A 22,587-nucleotide genomic window follows, 5' to 3' on the forward strand; every position below is an offset into this window, starting at 1 on the left:
AGTGAATGGAGGAACATCCTAACAAAAGTGCTCAGTAAAGGTCACGACCCTCAGAACTGAGGAATACGACGTACGGTGGAGGAGGAGGATTTCTATAAACACGTGTCCGAAATTCGTCAAAAATCAGTGGCCCCTCAAGACATTCGGTTACATTCGGTTACATTGACTTTTCGGCTATAGGAAAAAAAGACGGCTCTTTCCAAAACCATTTTATTGAGAACACTAACGTTCGTCAATGGCTACCAACAATAATACAATATACAGACTACAACAAAACAAAATGAGGCACAAGAAAATTGACAATGTTGTCAATATAAATTGTTAAGGATAACGCAAAAACTAGTGGTCATCAGATCTGGATAAAATTTAAATCGGTAAAACTTAAAAAGTGATTTTTCTAATTAGTTCCGACCTTCTATTATTATCTACATATGTGTCCAACTATAAAACTTAACAAGTCATTATCGCCCGCGTTTCTAACCTCTGTTACCTGCAAGTCACGCGTCGCCAATGTCCTTAAGAGTCCTTTGACAAATGGGTCTAGGCGCTTTCGAGGAAAAACACTATTATTTGCATAGCCATTAAATTTTTATGGTTACGACGATAAAGTAATTGTAGATGTTTGGAGGTTTTCATTGACTGTTGCTTCGGTTCGTTTGCATTCGACTCTTAATGTTTTTGTTGCCATACGGGCCTTTGACACAAGAAGCCTTATGTGCGAGATTGGGCACGTTCCGTTGTGTTTTCAGCTATTGTGAAAGCTAGTTGAAGTGAAGCGAGCTTATGACCTACCTGGTGTTAAGACTTCAAGGTGATCGAAGGAAATCATGGCATCTATGAACTTCACCACTTTAGACCAGGTGGGTCGTGAGCTCTTTGACCACTGGTACAACAAACACTGGTTTTACAAACTGGTAATTTTCAACGCGAAGCAGTCGCATGACTCCGATCGGATAATGTTCTTGTACCATTGGAGACTATGAGCAATGTCCCTAAGGTGGTCACGTTATGAAGTTCATGAGTTTACTGGTGGTAGGACTTCTTGTGAGTCCGGGCGGGTCGGTACCACCACCTTGCCTATTTCTGCCGTGAAGCAATAATGCGTTTCGGTTTGAAGGGTGGGGGAGCCGTTGTAACTATACTTGAGACCTTAGAACTTATATCTCAAGGTGGATGGCGCATTTACATTGTAGATGTCTATGGGCTCCAGTAACCGTTTAACACCAGGTGGGCTGTGAGCCCATCCACCCATCTAAGCAATAAAAAAAAGAGCTAAATTAACGACTTATACCACGTGTGCCGTAAAACCTTCTGCTTGTTGTAACCTTGTAAGCGCAAATTATTTTATTGACAAATCATACACCTGGAAATAACCCCAAACTAGGAGTTCCAATACATTGGGAACTACAGACTGATATGAAAAGATTACTTAATGTTTGTTGTATAGTTGAAATTTCTGTAAACGAGCTGCAACAAACATATTTGTCAACAGACTTGCGCAAGGAAATTTAAAAAAAAAGACGATAAAGTGAATAAAAATAACAGTAACATGGCTCCATTGCGACATTTCCGCGTTACTTGTTAATAACCATGTCTGCTTTATTATTATACGCCTGATTTACTTACTAACGCGTGGAAGAGTTCGCGAGATATTATTGCATTACCTCGTTTTACCATCATCCTGGAACTGGAGTAAACACCCGCAATGCCAGGGTCCCACCCAAGCCCAAGCAATTATACACCTTTTGAGAATTAAATTAAGATTAAATTCAGTCTGAGTCTGCATGTCTCAAGGTTGGTGGCGCTTTCACATTGTGATGTTTCTAGACACTTATCTATGTGGTAGGCAGCGGCTTGGCTCTGCCCCTGGCATTGCTGAAGCCCATGGGCGACGGTAACCATTCACCATCAGGTGGGCCGTATGCCCGTCTGCCTACAAAAGCAATAAAAAAAAACCCAAAAACCTCTTCGCTTGTCCAGTACAATAAAAATGAATATCCCTAAAAAACTGCGTAGAAATGTACCAAGACAACTTTGAAATATTACACTAAACACACATTGTATATGAAGTTACGCGGTAGACCGTATTAAGGTCATGTAACTACGTATGTACGTGCGCCCGAGGCAAGATCATTGCCAAGTTCAAGACTAGAGAATGATGCTTTGAAAAAATATCGTTCGAAAACAAAGATCGTTGGGGAGATATCGTTAAAGTTTTTAACGAAAATTGCACATCCATTACATTTCTTGAAACTGAATTTCGTGCCCCCACTTGAACGAAAACAAAACCAAAAAACTTGGATAGGGTTCGGCAAAAAGGACTCAAGCCACACAAAGGTACCACCGCCCTGCCTATTTCTGCCGTGAAGCAGCAATGCGTTTCGGTTCGAAGGGTGGGGCAGCCGTTGTAACTATACTGAGACCTTAGAACTTATATCTCGAGGTAGGTGGCGCATTTACGTTGTAGATGTCTATGGGCTCCAGTAACCACTTAACACCAGGTGGGCTGTGAGCTCGTCCATCCATCTAAGCAATAAAAAAAAACACAAATCCAAGCGTAATCTATTGAAACTTCTAGTACAGCTTCTAATGAAGTTACTACGCTTCAATCAATGTCATTTTATTTCCATCAGTTTCTGGTCATTACTGTAAAGCTTACCTCGCTTCATATAGCTACATAATTATGACGTTTTGTGTACTAAGTCCTTTATGCGACACTCCTATAAAATCACATAGGGTTTTACAACTAAAAACGGTATCACCATGAATCGGGCAAGGTTTGTTTTGCTCTCGAAGCCAAAATTATAACTTGGTAACAGTGAAATTAACTGATATGTGAGGAAAATTTACATAATCTCGTTGTTACAGCATCATCTCTCGGTGCGGCAATCACGATGCCCATATGCGGCTTCCTCATTGCTCATTTCGGATGGGAATCGGCATTCTATTTCACCGGTGAGTTCATATTTAGAATAAGGAACATCATCATATTAGATTTAATTGTATTAAAAGATTGTTAGATTCGCCGGCAAATATAAAATGACGTATACATTATACCGTCATGAAGTTTGGTTGTATTTCATTATCAACTTGGAGCAATGGATCTCTTGCGGAAGAAAATCTCTGAGAATAAAAAGGCTGGTAACAATCTCATCACATTCGCTAGTAATACTCGATTCTTAATTGAAATTTAATTTTCTTAAACAGGACTATTATATATTTTGAAATAGATCACAGGGATAAAATTTAATAACATTAAAAAGTTTAGGAACCGCTGATCTTGAGCTCTTTTTCAACCAACCATTGTTTTGAACGAAGAAGGTTCGATTACGATTATATAAGAATTGAGTACAGACCCACAAAAATAAACTCTATTATAATATTATTAATAATTACAGGTATAATCGGCGTGTTGTGGTCTGTAGCTTGGTTCGCTGTTGTATACGACTCTCCCGCCCAACATCCTCGCATTACTGAATCTGAACGCAATTATTTAATGAAGGCTCTACCTCAGGACAATAATAAGAAAGGGGTAAGCATACGAAGAATGTTATTTATTTCTATAACGTATCCAAAAAAAATAATCTGTAGCGAATAACTTGAAGCCTGTGGAAATTTCATCACTAAAATTAGCTAGCTACTCATCACTAAACAAACTCGCAACTTCTCCTGGTTCTTACAAAGAGTGCCATATGTAAATCCTATGGTCATCAATACGCCATTATTTTTAAAATCGTTGAGCAATATACACCCCTCTTCCACATCGTTACGTTTATTCCCAGTACTGGAGGAGGGAGGAGAAAGAGACCAACGTAACCTCACGTCTCAAGGTGGATAGTGGATTGCATAGTATAGCGGCTGCCCCACCCTTCAAAGCAGAACGGTCGACTGCTTTGCCTGTAGCCAAATAGATACCGTGGTGGTACATACCTGTGCGGTCTTACAATACTTCCTACCACCAGTAAATGGGAATTGCCATTCTCTGGAGAATCCTTGATTTGCCTTTTTTGACATCAACGGAAAAAGATTCGGTAGTTATTCTAGGCCGATACCCAACAGCCGGCTATAAGTCTTCTTGTCTACGGACATCTAATCGCCGAGAATGTTGCCATTTAAAAAAAAAAACCCTAATTGTGCAATTGTGTGATTGTACAGAACCCCATAACAAAATAGTAATAGATTTTAAATTACATAGTCATTACGCAAATCAATGATTATTACATTCTATACTAATATGAATGAAAAAGAAAGATCTAAATGAACTTATATTTGTAAAAGTACAATTGATGTGATTACATCGCAGATTATAAAACAATGCCTCATTTAATTGTGGACAATGAAAATAGCATAATATTAATTGTGTTTATTTTGTCAGCATTGTCTTAAAGTTTCTTATGAAATTCAATAAAAAGATTTTTTAAAATATGGCATCACGAGGTTTTAATTTGGTTTTTATTGTGCCAGTCTTTATTCAGAGGATAGGGGCGGAATCTTCCCTAAATCGAAGTCAATAAATAACAAAGTTTTTTGGGTTTCTTTTTTAGTTTCTCTTTCCTTTGGGTGAAGTCACAGTCTTTTAAAATATTAATAAATTTGGCGCGTCTTAAAGCGAAGAACCTCTTTTAATTATCGCCCACAATAAAGCGCCCGACCATCCAGCCTTGACTGCCGGTAAAAATCAATTAAATCATCGCTACATACAATTATATTCGAACAGTAACGACCTTGGGGATGCGAACGAGCGTCTGCATACGAAATTCTAATTCGCCTTGATTGATTAACGCGTACCCTTGAAAATGTCCGAATCATAATTATCTTTGGATTTTGGCCAATGTCATGGGCGAATTGAGGTCGCCTTCTAGAAGCGTGTAATGAAGAAAAATCTAATCCGGAAAAATATAATTTGTGCTATAACTGGTTGATTGGTTCTTGTGTGTCCCCACACATACACTATTAGGCCTATTTATGATGAAAATTGTGTTGAAAGATTTCGGTACGTAAACTAAATCAATTTATCAAAAATTCGTCAAAAACGCAAACATTACTCTCCATTAGAAAACTTATGAAATCAGAAAAAAGTTATGAGAAAAAAGTCTAACTTTGCGGCTCATATTACGAATATTTACCCACTGAGTTTCTAGCCAGATCTTCTCAGTGGGTCGCGTTTCCGATCCGGTGCTAGATTCTGCGGAGCACTGCTCTTGCTAGGGCCAGCGTTAGCAACACTCCCGGTTTGAGCCCCGTGAGCTCATCTACTAGCTCGGCGAATCTAGAATAACCGGAGGTTACTAGAATAAATAGGAAAAAAAATGCGAATATCACAATCATTTTGTATCTCTCATATCGTATTATCTTTAATCTATCTTCTTATCCATCTATCTATACTGACAAGAATAAGGAAATAGAATGTATGTTTTATATTATCTTGTAGCCCATGCCGGTACCTTGGAAGAGTCTACTCTCGTCTTCTCCAGTTTGGGCCATCATCATCACTCACGGAGCTTCGGTCTTCGGATACTTTACCGTCGTCAACCAGCTGCCGACCTACGTCGAGAGCATTCTGCACTTCAACATCAAACACGTAAGTGCCATTTTCGCATAAAATCTATTCAAGGGACTTGTGTGTAACAAAAATACCTCTTGAATTATTTCAATTGTTTGTTTTCGAAACAGAAGAATAGTAATTTTAATACAAACTTCAATGATATCAGATAATAAATAAATAAATAAATATTTACTAACAATCACGCCACGTTAACTGGTCCCGTGATAAGTTCGTAAAGAACTTGTGTTACAGGTACCAGATAACGGATATAAATGTAAGATTTTTATTATACACATACATATATTTAATATACATCCATAACCCTGGAAAAGACATTTATATTTATCATACAAATATCTTCCCTTGGCGGGATTCGAACCCGCGACCCCCTTGTGTAGTGACCATGTCACTTACCACTACACCAGACGGCCGTTTCCATACTACCATCCATCAGAGTATCCATACTACCATTTAAATGTAAAAGTGTGTTTGTTTGTCCTTCGTTCACGTCGAAAGTATATTTAGGTCAAGGGATTGTACTAGGCTGCCTAGCCTTTATCCCGAAATAACCTCTAATTCTCACGGGAAACTACACTGACATTTTTGTTTGTCGATGCGGGTGAAGCCGCAGTTAGCAGCTAGTTAATTATAAACTGTGAAATCTATAATCTAAGTGTAGTTTTCCGGTATCGGCGCGCCTGTCGTATCGGCGCCTTCCGTTCTAGGAAAATACCTTACGAAGCATTATTGACTATCGTAATTACTAGAGCCACGCCATAAAGGTGCTTAATAGTTTTGTAATAAGATGCGTTTAATGTTGTGTTCAGCTGCGTCAAAGACCTTTTCGATTCGGATGCGTTGATGGTTATAGGACACACGACTTAGGTATAAGGTATAAGGAGCTACCGACTACCCTAAATAAAACAATTTTAATGGTCATCGAATTTGAAACATTGAAATCGTGCTTTAAATAAACAACTTAAGGGTAAAATTTTGCAGCTACTTCTGAACATTGAGTTTTATTGAGGAATATTTTCCTTTTCAATTATTTACTCTTTGTTGTTAACTTACTCTTTTACCTAGATTTTACATGCTTCTAATATCCTTTTCACCTCAGCAGCTCATACATGCCGCTTTTGCTGCGAGACAAAAGTGAATAAAACGCGATTTTGATTCGAGCTTGGGTCAAAGTAGCTTTTTAATTTTTCAATCTACAGTGCCACGAATTGACATTGTTCAGCCATAAATTTGAAAAATTCGAATTGTACTGTGCTCTGTCTCTTTTAAATGCATATAAAAAAGAGAGTGAAAAAAACTAACCTCTTCAAAATTAGATTTTGGAATTCGACCTCAAAGAAAACACGTTCGGAAACGCTTAATACCCTAAAAATTTAAAGATATTTGTAATAAAGAAATTAGGTTTTTTTTTAAAAGTTATTTCAATCTATTCCTATTCATTTCTATGTCACTAAGTAATATGTGTTCTCACTGCTGAGGTGAAAAGTTATGTGTGCTACACGAGAGCAAAGTTTTTTGCATCTCGTGCTGTTGAGTCCCTCACTACGCTCAGGATCCAAAATCAGCACACGAAATAAAAAACAACTTTTCCCTTTTGTTGCACAAATAACTATTTCAAGGCGTGTTTATTGGATATTTATCTCAGAATTTTTTTATTCTACCACAATGACTACTCCTGTTTTTCTTTGTGATAAAAGTATAGTGTAAGGATTCATAAACTACATTTACCTTCCATTCATTCGTCTACATATTATTATGAATTACAAGGTCAATCTTAATAAAATGCTTTTGACATACAGACCGACTTAACTGTCCACTTAAATAAATTAAGTCACTACTACTAGTGTACTCGTAGTAACTACACACGAGAACTATGAATAATAATAATAATAACAGCCGGAAGTTGTAGATATCAATCGATAAACGTAATATCAACTTGGGTCGTTGTTCGATAAAAGACACGGGTGTTAATACTGGTTTTGTAATTTCCCTTCATTCAATGGCATCGTTGAAAAATCACATCTAAGAGGTTATTTTTAAGATTCAAATTTCAATGATAAACCGTTGTAGCGACGCTCGCATTGTAAGGCAACCATATTGGCGAGCGAAAGGTGGACAAGTCCCGCTAATATGATTGTGCTTTTATAAGCGATTACGAAAACTGACCTTTATGGAAATCATTGAAATGTCAACCATATTCGATGTTTTTATTCAAGTTTTCTGTTTGCAAGTAAGATTTATGCAATCGTGTTTTTTTTTAAGATTTGCCTTTTGAAACGACAAACGCATTTCATAGAGAAGTTTTTATTAGATTTTATTAAGTCTGTTAAAAATATACTGTCTAAATAGGTAAACCTTTTACTTTCTTTTACAGATTCATTATTATTGGTGCAAATTGTCTATCAAATATTTCAATTCGAATAATGTATATTGTATCTAAAATTTATTATTCCGCTTACTAATTTATTATCTATTTATTACATAGTGTTACGAAAATGTTTATCGTTGTCAATCCATAATATCGTTTTTGAGTAAGTCGTCGGTTTTACATGATTCATTATTTTGTACATATTGAAATACCGCTAGTTTTTTTTTCTATTTTCTATACTAATATTATAAAGAGGAAAGATTTGTTTGTTTGTTTGTTTCGAATAGGCTCCGAAACTACTGGACCGATTTGAAAAATTCTTTTTCCATTAGAAGCCGACATTGTCCCTGATGAACATAGGCTACTTTTTTTAAATTTTTATTTTTATTTTTTTTTTATTTTCATGTGTGTTTTAATGTTTCTGAAGCGAAGCGAGGGCGGGTCGCTAGTAAATTATAAAGGCATTAACGCTTTTGCTCCCGTAACGAAAACGGTAATAAAAAATAAGGCTAATGTGAATGGAATTTTCCTGTTTTTGTTTTGTGTCTGGTATCACCAATGCTTCATTTGCGAATATTCTTTCAAATGATCGTTTATCGGTCGAGAGACTTACAAATTAATAGATCACGAGAAACTGCGTGGTACATACATAAGTCTCGTTGTTAGTTAAAAAACAGGAAGTGCTCGATTAGAAAGAAACAAGGGTTAGATTGTCGCAAAGTGCTACTAAATTATATATATATTATTATTGGATTCAAGGACACACAATTACTTTAATTGATAATTTAAATAATAATAATGATTAAATTCTTCTGGTAGTAATATTTCGTACTGCCGCAAGAATTTGTAGTAAAAGTAGTGTCAAGTTTGAGTTTTATTGTGTGACAAATATTTCACATGCTACAGTGGTAGTTTCTCAAATACTCGTATCGATCTCTAGTTCGTGCGACTTAATTTATTGACAAGAAAACCTATATTATTTATACTTGTTTGTTGTTACCTGTATAGGAAATAGTCTATACAATAATATCTCTGTTTACAAACATTCCCTGATCACGAGAGCAAACCGCGACGGATATTGTTTCACATGAATAAATTAAATAATCTGAGCCAGTCATATTCGGTTCTAACCGGCCTTGTAAATTAATTAATGTCTCATTTCGTATAATAAGCACAGTGATCACCTTATTGTCTGAATAAAACACTATTTTAATATTTTGTACAGAACATTTGTACCTTACTATTATCCGTCGGCTTCTAAACAGCTTTTATTTGTTCAAAAGTGGTCTCTTAATTAATTCAACTTTGTTTACTTTTGTATCGGGTGCGATTTAATAATTAAATTAATTAATTATTAATAAAAAAAAACACTAGCGTTTTATATTATGTTATATGAGTATTAGGGCGGCAGCATTTGACTTGTGATATCAATGGGGTTCGGTGTTAGCCATGTGCTAATTGTTTCATAATAATTTTAAAAGTGTACATAGAAATTCATAGTTTGAGTTAACATGGGCTACTGTCATCATCGTGTATATTTCTGCAATAATTTAGTACTACGCCACACCTCTCTTGGTCCGTATCTCTTGGTTAGCAGTTTGAAAATTGTACCTCATTTCTCAGTGTAGGAGTCGACGTTCACACGATGAGCATGGTCTTCTAATATCACTGAAATACTTATAACTCCTTTAAACTTCTAAATAATGCCAACTACGAATATGGGATGTTACCATTAATTGTTCTCTTGATTTTCTTACACGTTATTTATAAACTATATAGGATTAAAACGCAATGAAACGAAACGAAAACGTAACATTAGGATTATAAAGTAGTCCCCCATATTTAAGAAAAATAAAATATTTCTTTTTGTTTACAGGGCATATTAAAATCTAACTAGTTACGAATCAACATATTTTTTATATACATTTACTCGAAGTCTTTCTCAAAACATCGTAAAGATTGTAAATTATGTTAAGTCATTTGCGAATTCCTTTAAAAGAACAGATATTTATTTATTTCAAATGATAACAGTCTCTCTTTCTAAGCAGATTCGGCTTCATCTTGCTTGGATATAATGTAACTATAGAGGATAAAATAAGCTCACGCAAGCTCTGCACTGTATTGCATCAGCTTAAAGTAGGCAACCAGATTGATTTTATTGGTTTTTAGCATACTGGTTACTACGTCTCAACTAAATACATAAAATTTATAATAACTTAGGCAGATCTATCATTTAAAATAATAATGAAATTATAAATCTATACTTTGGTGTTTTAAGTCAAGTTTAACCTTTCCCGTAACTAAAGTAAATAAAAAATGTCATTTAATCATAAGACTATTGATGTATAGCGTTGTTCTATTTTGAAAAAGGAAAAACAGTATATACTGAAATGAAAAAAAATGGTAATATGATTTCTCAACAACTTTTTGAGGTTAATATTCTTGTTGTACCCGTAAATATTGAAGTATTTTTAAACGGTAATTAAATTTGTGTCAACCAAAAAGGAAATTGATTAAAACTTGCAAAACGTGATTATAAAATGGAACTGCAAATAAAAATGGAAGTGTCGTCAAACGTAGAAAATATAAAACAAAAATTTATGAGGTTTAATGTATTTGGTACATTATAGATTTTAATTTGTAAATTTTCAGACATAAATCTTGTATTTCGCTATTCACCTTTCATTATAACGTGGACCCTATGATAAGACCTTTAGGTAGGTATTTCCTAATTAAACATTTTGAATTTCCATACGGACTGGGCTCACCCACTATATTTAGCTTGATACGACCACTTTCTAATTAACTACATACTTTCAAAGGACGTAAACCAACTTCTCGACTAAACTATATTCGTTATAGTCTTGAAAGTGAGAGCTGCGTGCTGAACTTACATTTTTTTAATGAACAGTCGGAATTTTACTTATTGAGATGTATGAAATGAAAACAAATAAATCAATTTCAATACTTTCTGATCCACAGTTAATGATGGCGCTTAAGGGTCTAATTTTAAGTTGCTACTACAGCTTAAACATAATCCCTTGGAACATTAAGTCTAATTTTCAATTAAATTATACAACAGCCGTCCCGTCCGTCAACCAACATAGCTTCTCATCAGAGATAGATAGGATATTGGTCACTCTAAAATGCCACAGGAACCGAAGCTTTACATAGTTGCATTATATATATATTGAGCGTTATAAAGGCCACGAACTACTCAATTTACATTCACCATTTAGTATATTTTCCCAGAGGAAACTAAATTCAGTATTCCTTTGCATATTTCATTATTATAAGAAAGAAATGAAAGATCACAACCAAAATAGCCATCCTTAAATAATAAATAACACAGAAGACTAGTAAATAATTCTGTTACTTATAAGATATTAGAGTATTAAGCGGTAGGCAGCGGCTTGGCTCTGCCCCTGGCATTGCTGAAGTCCATGGGCGACGGTAACCACTCACCATCAGGTGGGCCGTATTCTCGTCTGCCTACAAGGGCAATAAAAAAAAAAAAGATATATTTATAAGCAGTAATAAATGTGTAATCATCGTAAATGAAAAGATGTATACACACTAATGGCCCCTTAAGCTACCAGGGAATAGTTAAGAAAAAAAAACCGCAGTTTATTCTGATTCGTCATTAAATAAGTCCATTTAAAAACAAGTTCCATAAAATTTAATATTATCTCCTTCGATACTACAATGCGTGTTGTAACAATTATCGCAGTGGACTGTCTCGCGATACTTAAAATCATGTGTAACCTACTCGCGAGATTCTTTTCGCGCCAAACGTTGTGTAACGCTATGACGTTTTTAGCTCTTTTTTTTTTTTTTTGTTGTCGATAGATTTTGAGTTAAGTGAGTTTAAACCGCTTCTGTTTACAATTGTGTTCTTGTGTTGTGTTCTCGAATTAAGTACACATGTTTGTAGAAAAAAAATACCAGGTTACTTCTTAAAGCTCTTGATTAAAAACTCAGGTTTTTTATGGAACAAAATGTATTTTTTTGGTGAATGTATATTATGTAAAAAAATATATTGGTAATTAACGTATTGATAGTATATTATACATAAAACTAATAAAACGTAAGGATTAGACAGTTTGTCCCATTAAATATTATTCTCATAATATACGGTTGTAGATTGAACGGGAAACTAAACTCATTTGATTTTCGAAGAAAAAATACTCAAGCCTTTTGGTATTTTGTGAACCGGAAATCAAAGGCAGCTTGCGAACGTTCCCTTGGGTCGAACGACCATTGACTCCGTACGACAGCTGATTAGAATTATGATATATTGCGGGCCTTAAAAATGTTCGCACGTTCCCCTTATTTTTGGCACTCGGGCACGTGTTTTTAGGGCCCTTATATCTGGTTTATTGGAAAGAGAAGGAGTGCTTTTTATTACGATGTTATACTTAACAAAACGTAACCAAAAATACGTCTTTTTTTGAGCCAAATACGACCTAAAAACGACCTCAATAACCTAGTTCTAGACGGCAGACGCAATAAAATATACATAACTATTAAACGGCGAATGTGCCTATATTAGAGAATTCAATTATATCGCTTAAGAAACACAGTACTATGTGTTGACGACGTCACGTTATTCTAGAACATACCAGCATGTGTCCTCCAATCTTCTACACTTATGGTATTCGTACATTGCAACTTTAAGTAATACACAGCGTTGTACCGAGGTTGTTTTATACTGGAATGTAATTAAGTTATTGAACATAAAAAAAAATTTAATGTATATCTGATTTTTGCACTGTGATAACGTTGGGATATACAGTGTGCTTAGTGCGAGTTTACCGGTCACCGTCCTCGTCGAACCCGTCGCTTGCGACGAAGAGCTCGACGAGTGAATTAACCCATAGACACAGCCCACTGAGTTTCGGAGCCGGATCTTCTCAGTGGGTCGCGTTTCCGATCCGGTGATAGATTCAGAACTGCTCTTGCTAGGGCCAGTGTTAGCAATAATTCCGCCTAGAGCATCGTGAGCTCACCTACACATCAAGGAGAAGTTGAAATAGCCTCTGAAGGCTATTTATCAGCCTAGGTAGAAAAAAAACTGAAATATCTGAATATTATTTCGAGTATTTAATTCTCATCGGTGATTTCGTGGTCATATATGTAAGGGGATCAGACAATGCTAGGTATATATGCTATAATGCTAGGGCCAGTGTTAGCAACACACCCGATTTGAGCCCCGTGAGCTCACCTACACATCAAGGAGAAGCTGATATAGCCTCCCAAGGCTATCAGTATAGGTTAAAAGAAACAACGAGTTCTTTAACGTTCTCGATAACGTAAAAGTCAACTCGAATTTGTATAGAGTTGGAAAGTTTGCCGTAATTTGCGTTATCATTACGCGCGTAAATTGGACAACTGTCTAGACGTTCCCTGATAGTACTGATAAGGTACGCGACGGCGTAGAGCGCTGGAGTGGCAATTTATATATAGTTCACATTTAAGTGTTGTAAACGTCAGGGGTTCCCGTCAGTATGCCCTATTACAACAGAAATTTGATTTAAGGATGGAAAATGAAGAAAACCACAATACTACACACCGTAATAGAAGTTTCACTTCTCTCACGTATCCCAAGTTGCACGTGCACCATTTTTTTTTAGAAGCGTAACTACATTTCCTTTAACATAGTTTGAATAATGAATGCACTTAGAGATATTTCGAGATTTCGTAACGTCGAGTATAAAGAAAAAATATACTAAACAATTTTCTCGTATTGAAAAGATCACAACAGACAGATTGCACCGACAAAACTCTGCTCAACCAAAATATCTTTCCCATAGTCTCCATGTGACCAGAAGGATGTGATTAGTCCACGAATAGGATCACAGGATGCATCGATTCGCATCAATTGAATGATTAGGTATAATGTACTCCATGTAATAAACCGTTTTTGTTGGTTTAAAATCGATTAATCAACTCTTAATATATGACATATCGTTGCACAAGTTGCGTGGGACAGCCAAAATACTCGTTATTGTATTTCCAATAACCGTTTAAAAAGGCCTGTACACCTTATCTAATAGTACTGTCCGCACGGCTATCGATTGGAAAATAGTGATACAGGAAATGGCATTCAAACTTCACATTGTTCTCCAAATTTCCACCAAAACCCCCTCCCCAATAGTAACGCTGAATATTAGTAGTAGGGTGTGCTCTGAGCCTATTGTGGCAAAGCGTATCTTACTGTAGGGCGAAATAGGCGTCATTCCGACGAAATTTCATATTTATTTCATACAATTTACACATTTAACCCCGAAGAAACATTAAATTAACATAATAAAACAACTGCGCTCCTCGCATTCCCGCGAAAAATCGTAAAAATATAGGTGAGGCTATTTCCACAGCTGTCACTTTGACAGATGTCAGATGTCAGGCATTGATAATTTTAGTTTGAACACTTATGCCACTTATTAGAACTTATTAAATCTTATTTAGAACTTATTAAATCTTATTTATCCGGAAGAATCCAAAAGGTAGAGGTTAAAGGAAAGAGATCTTCCGGTGTCTTACTTAATATGGGTGTTCCTCAGGGTTCCATATTGGGTCCCTTCTTATTTCTTGTGTATATCAATGATTTACCAAAGTTTGTTGAAACCCGTCACGAGGTCGTATTATTCGCTGATGATACATCATTATTGTTTAAAATTAAACGACAATTGGAAGATTATGACGATGTGAATGATGCTATCTCGCGCGTGGTACATTGGCTTAGTGTTAATAATCTGTTATTAAATAACAAAAAAACAAAATGTATAAAATTTACCACACCTAATGTTAGACAAGTAGACACTAATATCATTGTAAGTGGAGAGACACTGGAGCTTGTTGATTCGACAGTTTTTCTTGGTATAACAGTTGATTCCAGGCTGCAGTGGGGTCCTCACATATGCAAGTTAGCGAATAGACTTAGTTCTGCAGCGTTTGCGGTAAAAAAAATACGAACGTATACTGATGAAGATACGGCACGTCTAGTTTATTTCAGTTATTTTCATAGTGTTATGTCCTATGGCATTTTGCTATGGGGCAATGCTGCCGATGTCGAAACGATTTTCATCCTGCAGAAGAGGGCTATTCGTGCTATTTATAATATGCACCCGAGGGAATCCTTGAGGGACAAGTTTAAGGAAATCAAAATTCTAACTTTAGCGTCCCAATACATTTTTGAAAATTTATTGTACGTGCGTAAAAACATTGTAGAATTCCCCAGAGTCTGCGATTTGCATAATGTGAACACTAGGAACAAACATAGGCTTGCGTTGCCGGCGGCTCGAATTAAGAAAATAAGCAACTCTTTCAGGGGGCTGGGTGTACAGCTTTTCAACAAGATCCCACAAAACGTTCAACTACTACCTGTTCATAGATTTAAGAAAACTGTCAAGGAACGTTTGTGCAACAAGGCATATTATAAAGTTAAGGATTTTTTACTAGATGGCACTACGTGGGAATGAGGCGTTCGCTCCTGGCCTTTTCATTTTTCATTATTATTATTATTTATTTGAATTGTATTTTTTTGCTTGTTTTTTTGTATACTGTAAATATGTTTTCTTGTTTTAAAAAAAAAAAAGAAAATAGTTGAGAAAATACAAAAAAAAAAAAGCCCGCTGAGTTTGTTTCGCCGGTTCTTCTCAGGACTGTGGCTTTTTTTGGAACCGGTGGTAGAGTTAACATTTTCTTTTACATTTTGACATTCAAAAAGTGTGTTTTTGATGACATCCAAGTTGAAATAAATGATTTTGAATTTGAATTTGCCCCTATTTCATATTTAGGTGGCGGCTATTACTAACACAATAATATAATATAAAAAGTTTTTTTTACGATTTTCTAATGAGAATGCTTACCATTGACGAAGCCACTTTATCACGGTCACAAACTATGAAGAAATTAGAGGGTTGGCAATAAATTTATGAGTACAGTAGTGCCCATTGTATGTAACTTCGACGAATATTATTGAGCAATGTCCTTGTGCGCTCAATGTATTCCGTAATACATAAAGCACATGAATTATTTATTAAGGAAATACATATAATATATCAAGGAAAACAACACATAAATGGCTTCTTAGGTTTTCGCGAATTGTAGGCGCAATAAATACAAGTTTTACGGTTTTTTCTATTAGGGTTTGTACACAAAACTGCGAATCAGCGCGATGCGAATTCGCAACACACTTAACTACGACACGAATTGCTGCAATGCGATTTCGTGTCGCAAGACGTTTCCCTTCCACAATTGGCGTTAAATTCCACAATCCTTTAACATCGCAGGAATGCGCGATGAAAATCAATTCGCAAGTTCTTGCGAAGCGTCGTGGGAGCTCGTAGATTTTTACGACGCGACGTCGCATCGCAGTTTTGTGAACAAGCCCTTAGTCATACGCGACCACGAAAACTGCGGATTAGGCAAAATTTAATAAATAATAATAATAATAATAAGCCTTTTATTCCATACAAATAGTAGGTTGCATACATATTTTAAATATAAAGAAGAAAAGAGAAGAAGAAAAAAAATACTGATGTTATTACACGTGTTTCACTTAATTTGCTTCCTTTCTCTCTCCCTTCCGTTTCCTTACAAAAGTATAAATCTAGACAACGTTTTAAAAAAAAAATATAGAAGTTTGTTTGCATGGACCCCTCCTCGAGTGAAGGTGAAGGCCTCCTCTAAAGAATAACAGCTGTTTCATTATTAAGTTCTGATGTTCTAAGTTACTATGTAAAGCTGATCTTTCTTCTCTTTAGTTGAGTGAAGTATTTCTTGGGTTTGTGTTCCATTTTCTTATTATTGAAGAAGTTCGAGATATCTTCCTTAGAGGGTTTTGGTCTTGATCTTCCACGGTGACCAGCCGGATTGGAAGATGGTTTTTGTTGCTTCGTTGAAATTAATTGAATGTTGCATCGTTGAGGGAGGGAGCAGTTGGTTGCTGTGAATGTAAGTTATTGGTTGTATTGTCGTCGATTTAAAATTTAATAAATATCCAAACTAAATCAAGTTTTAAGTTTAGTTTTAATTTTAGTGTCGTCCAAAAAATTACCTACGTTGATCTTTAATCCTGAATATTCAACTTTTAGTCCTTCCATATGAAATTGTAAATGTTGAGTCAGCGGAAGGTGAATGAACGTAAGCGGTACAGGTATGCACAAAAGTGATTTTGCACATTAAAAAACACTAAACATTCATTACGCATTCACACACTATTACGTGTAGAAAATAATTTTCAATTCTTAAATTATATACATTTGTATATAGTGTAGAAAAGCTTAGTTTATAACGTGCCTGCGGATGATCCCGATTTTTAGTGCTTTATGCGATCTTAAATCTTTGTTATTTATATCATAAATAGGTGAATCTTCAATCTGATGGGAAGCAAGCACGAGTATGTACATATGAAATCGTATGCAGTCAACATGAGTTTTGAGGTCTCAGTTTTAACAGTAAAACGTTGCACCTAACCGTGCCGATTCACAAGACGTCCTACCACCAGTAGTAAATGAGTTTATTTCAATTAGTTTCAGTATTAGTTCAATTATCGTTCATAACGAATTCATTATTATAATTTCAAACTCTAAACCAGACTCCAGACTCGATCAAAAATATTATACATAATATTATGTTCTATCTAAAATTCGAACATAAATATTTTAATATTTTATTAATACTTTTGTTCATAATGTTACATAACTTAAGCGCTTCGACGTAACGACTGAGTCATCTCGTACATTACAATTGTTTGATGTTCGCAATACCCCATACTCTTGCTAATTGAATAGTCTATATAGAAATGCTCTAAAACATCACTATGTGGCGTGGTTAATAGGCCTTACTTAGTTGCTAATGAAAAAATGATATTAGCCTGTCCGGCTTATACATCAAGAGATACGGATACACCATACTAGCTTATTTTTCATTCAACTGGCACCAAGAACCCAGGAACGAAATGAAAAGTCTGCAGATCTTGCGAAATAAAAAATAGCATTGATCTCGCAAAGATCTCCGCTGAAAAGGGCGTGCATGCTTTAAGATGGATTACATACAAATCGCGCAGTTCTTTAATAAATTTTTTTTATTGTTTTGATGAGGGGACTAGCTCACAGCCCACCTGGTGTTAAGTGGTTACTGGAGCCCATAGACATCTACGACGTAAATGCGCCACTCACCTTGAGATACAAGTTCTAAGGTCTCAAGTATAGTTACAACGGCTGCCCCGCCCTTCGTTTAAACCGAAACGCATTACTGCTTTACGGCAGAAATAGGCAGGGTGGTGGTACCTACCCGTGCTGACTCACAAGAGGTCCTACCACCAGTAAAAGACCAATGACCATGACCAAGCATCATGACCAATTCTTGTTGCGTTATTACGTGTCATAAGGAACCCTAATTGGATCTGGCGGCGCCACCGCTCGGCTCCAAAATGTCCGTTTAAATTATCGCAGCAATCATTCAAGCGTTTATATATATATTTTTTGCTTAACCTCATCGGTCGATCTCACATTTTTATTTTATCATTTCTGAAGGTAGGTATATGGTGCGATATTTCTCGGAACTCATTATGAGAGCACGATAGGAATTTGATGCCCAAATATCCGATGGCGCGGCGTGTGAGGCCGTTTTATTTTGGATAAAATAATTACACTATTAATTGTATTCTGTACTGTACTCTATTTACTGTACTCTATTATATTTATTTACTTTTACTATTTACTCTTGATACTGTACGCTATTTTATTTATTTACAAATCAATCAAATGTTTAGGTGAGAATGTAGCTAGCAAAGAAAAGAAGTTGTTTGACAGATTCCTGAATCGCGCCCCCGACATTTCGTAGAGAAGGGTTTTAGTGGTGGTAGGACCTCTTGTGAGTCCGCGCGAGGTGGTTACAACCACCCTGCCTATTTCTGCCGTGAAGCAGTAATGCGTTTCGGTTTGAAGGGTGGGTCAGTCGTTGTAACTATACATGAGACCTTAGAACTTATATCTCAAGGCGGGTGGCGCATTTGCGTGATGTCTATGGGCTCCAGTAACCACTTAACACCAGGTGGGCTGTAAGCTCGTCCACCCATCTTAGCAATAAAAAAAAGAAGTTTTCATATAAACAAATTTAAAACGTTCAGAGCAGTGGTCTACGGAGTTCACGGAGTAATTTCACTCGCTCTATTGATATTGCCTTTGTTGTTTCCTCCGAAACTGCTAATGTACCGTTGCTTCAAACACATACTCATCATTAAGCTATAATTTTTTTTTGCTGTTCGCATATAATATTGTACAAAGCCATCGTACAGACTTGTATCTACGGTACTTTATCCACGAATCGACTGATTGACCATTCACGCAAGGTTTACGGGACACTAGCTCGCGCAAATACCATTACGCTTGTACGACTCATTTCAGTGAAATCATCTATAATTTCAGTGAAAACAAAGCTGTAAAATATGTGTTATAAACGTCTAGTTTGACAGAAAAACGAAGGTTAAACATATCGTTGCATCGGAGTGTACATATTTACAGTTTCAAGGGAACATGGCAACTATTTAAGTTACTACATTAAAAAAAGCACAGCTATTAGACCCTTGCAGATTTAGCATTAGGAGCAGGGACAATGGTAACCACTGTACTCGTCGAACTCGTCAAAGAGTTCCACGTGAAACCTAACACATGTCATCAGTCCGCGGAGATTCTCGCCGGATCTCCTTAGTGGGTCGGAGTAAGTTCCCTTAAGCTGTTAGGTCTCCTTTGGAGGCGCTCGAGCAGTTGTCAGCAATTCCACCCCTCCCAGCTAAGCCCGAGCTCGCCTGCCTGTCCTGGTGAAACTGGAAAGGTCTTCAAGCAATCAGTCATCCCTCCATCCATTCCATACAATTAGGAGAGGAGGTTAGGACCCGTATAACGATTTCCGTTCTGATCTTCATACCCTGGGCGTATACAGCTAAAGGAAGATGTTCCACCAAGCTAGTGAATTTCCACCTAGTAGATCGGCGGTCCAAAGGTTGTTTTTGAGAGGCTATATCAGCGTCGCTTTAACTAGTAGGTGAGCTCACGGGGCTCAAACCTGATGACGTTGCTAACACGAACCCAAGCAAGAGCCGTGCTTCCCAGAATCTACCACCGGATCGGAAACGCGACCCACTGAGAAGATCCGGCGAGAAACTCAGTGGGCAGTGTCTGAGGGTTAATTGACTCGTCGAGCCCTTCGTCGCAAGTGACGGGTTCGACGAGGACGATGACCGGCATTAGTCAAATATCTTGTGTTGTATGATAGCTACCGCCATAGTACCATAGCCAATAAGAGCATTATAATGTGTTAAAGATTAAGAAGTATTTAAGAAATCTGTTATAAATATGAAACCTAAGCAACGAAAACATTTTGATGTTGAATTTGATCAACAGAACGGTCTTCTGTCGTCCTTGCCGTATCTTGGGAAGTACCTGTGTGCGTTGGTGTCGTCCGTGCTGGCTGATTACCTCAGGCGGAGCGGCAAGCTTTCCACCACCACCGCGAGGAAACTCTTCACTGGCTTCGCTGTTGGCATCCCAGGTAATGTAACCTTGAAAAAGATTCTGTTTAATGATAAGACAATTGAATAACCATTACGTCCTTCGTCTTATTAAATGTCTATGAACAAATATAATTTGAAATAATAAATCAGCTTAAAAATATATATACGGTAAACTAATTGTTGTATCTGTGAACTATAATAATTTTCGACTGATTTATTTTAATTGAAAACTTTCGGCACCGTTGCTGTGATTTGAAGCCGATATAAAACGAAAAATCGACAAAGAAAAAGACAAACATACATTTATAGGATTTAGCAGGAGAGAGAATGAGATAGTTATACTTGTGAAGGCTTCACTTCTACCGCGTATCGTCACATTGTGATTGCTACCAGCGAACATTAATATACATCCTTCCGATCCTGCAGACCGAATGGTAAACAGTCGACTTCGCCCAAAACACGGCATTTCGGAACCTCCCGATCCACTAACGTTGCTTTAGGTACCTCAAGCACCGGTCATCGATCTCGTCGAACCCGTCGCTTGCGACGAAGGGCTCGGCGAGTAAATTAACCCACAGACACAGCCCACTGAGTTTCTTACCGGATCTTCTCAGTGGGTCACGTTTCCGAACCGGTGGTAGATTCTGCGGAGCACTGCTCTTGCTAGGGCTAGTGTTCGCAACGTCGTCAGGTTTGAGCCCAGTAAGCTCGCCTACTTCTTAGGGTTACGCTGAACGGACTCTCAAGGCCTCAGCTTAGGTAGAAAAATAATAGAAATAGACAATTTTTTTTAAATATCAATAAGAAATTTAAAGAGAAAAGGTAATACATACAATTTAAATCTTGAGGTGTCAGTGATTATGGTCGAATTTTGATCATTGAATGAACACTAGCATTCTAAGGAGGATTTCCATGTTGAAGGAATGAAATCGTGTGAAAGATACTCTACCTCGGGCTCTGAGTTGGATTCGATTACACAATTGGGTCGTTATATCTTCAACAATATTTTCAAATTTCAGGTTTGCTCATGATTGCTCAGGCGTCTCTGGGCGACGACCGGGTGTGGTCCATAGCGATGTTCACGTCCGCGCTCACCATCAACGGAGCTGTGACCGCGGGCTACCTCGGCAACGGTCTGGACATCGCCCCCAATTTCAGTGGTAAGACCAATCTCAAGCTCGTCTAGTATTGAGTGATCTATGAAGTCCCTTGACACCAGAACGTATAGCTGGTCAGTTTTTTTTTATTGCTTAAATGGGTGGACGAGCCCAGAGACATCTACAACGTAAATGCCCCCAACCACTTTGAGATATGAGTTCGAAGGTCTTAGTGTAGTTATAACGGCTGCCCCGCTCTTCAAACCGAAACGCATTACTGCTCACGGCAGAAATAGGCAGGGTGGTGGTACCTACCCGTGCGGACTCACAAGAGGTCCTATACCACCTGTGGTTACGCAAATTATAATTTTGCGGGTTTGATTTTCATTACACGATGTTATTCCTTCACCGTGGAAGTCAATCGTGAACATTTGTTAAGTACGCATTTCATTAGATGGTACCCGCCTGCGGGATTCGAACACCGGTGCATCGCTACACACGAATGCACCGGACGTCTTATCCTTTAGGCCGCGACGACTTCCATTGAGTGATCTATGGAGTCTTTTGACATCAGAATATATAGATGTTCAGTTTTTTTTATTGCTTAGATAGGTAGACGAGCCCATAGACATCTACAATCAAACCGAAACGCATTATTACTTCACGGCAGAAATAGGCAGGGTGGTGGTACCTACCCGTGCGGACTTATAAGACGTCCTACGACCAGTAAGATCAGTTCTGTTGTGTTTTTTTTTAATTATTATTGCTTTGATGTATTGCTTTGTGTTGGGATTGTTTGACCAGTTCCCTCTAATTCATATTCCAGGAACCATCTTCGGTCTAGCGAACACGCTGTCTTCGTTCGGAGGGTGGGCCTCCACGTTTATGGTCGGTGAACTCACGACGAATAACGTAAGCATAGACACAGTATAAATTGTTTCTTGTATCGTCGAAAACTCAAAATAGAAGCATAACGTCGGATATTAATTGTTCTTTTGGTATTTTAACTACGCCCAATATGTGGGTTACAATCAATTCA

General features: G+C 37.1%; 1 protein-coding gene across 1 annotated transcript in view; it reads left to right on the plus strand.

Annotated features, from left to right (window-relative positions):
• The window catches only part of LOC101743670 (sialin), a 78,254-nt gene that overhangs the window by 48,685 nt on the left and 6,982 nt on the right, over positions 1-22,587 (plus strand). The window contains exons 6-11 of the mRNA XM_038021329.2: positions 2,869-2,955; positions 3,399-3,532; positions 5,432-5,581; positions 20,342-20,489; positions 21,471-21,611; positions 22,375-22,460. Coding sequence (XP_037877257.1) covers positions 2,869-2,955; positions 3,399-3,532; positions 5,432-5,581; positions 20,342-20,489; positions 21,471-21,611; positions 22,375-22,460 — 746 coding nt within the window. The remainder of the gene's footprint in view (positions 1-2,868; positions 2,956-3,398; positions 3,533-5,431; positions 5,582-20,341; positions 20,490-21,470; positions 21,612-22,374; positions 22,461-22,587) is intronic.

The sequence above is a fragment of the Bombyx mori genome, chromosome 3 (genome assembly GCF_030269925.1).
Source record: "Bombyx mori chromosome 3, ASM3026992v2".
Taxonomy (NCBI): domain Eukaryota; kingdom Metazoa; phylum Arthropoda; class Insecta; order Lepidoptera; family Bombycidae; genus Bombyx; species Bombyx mori.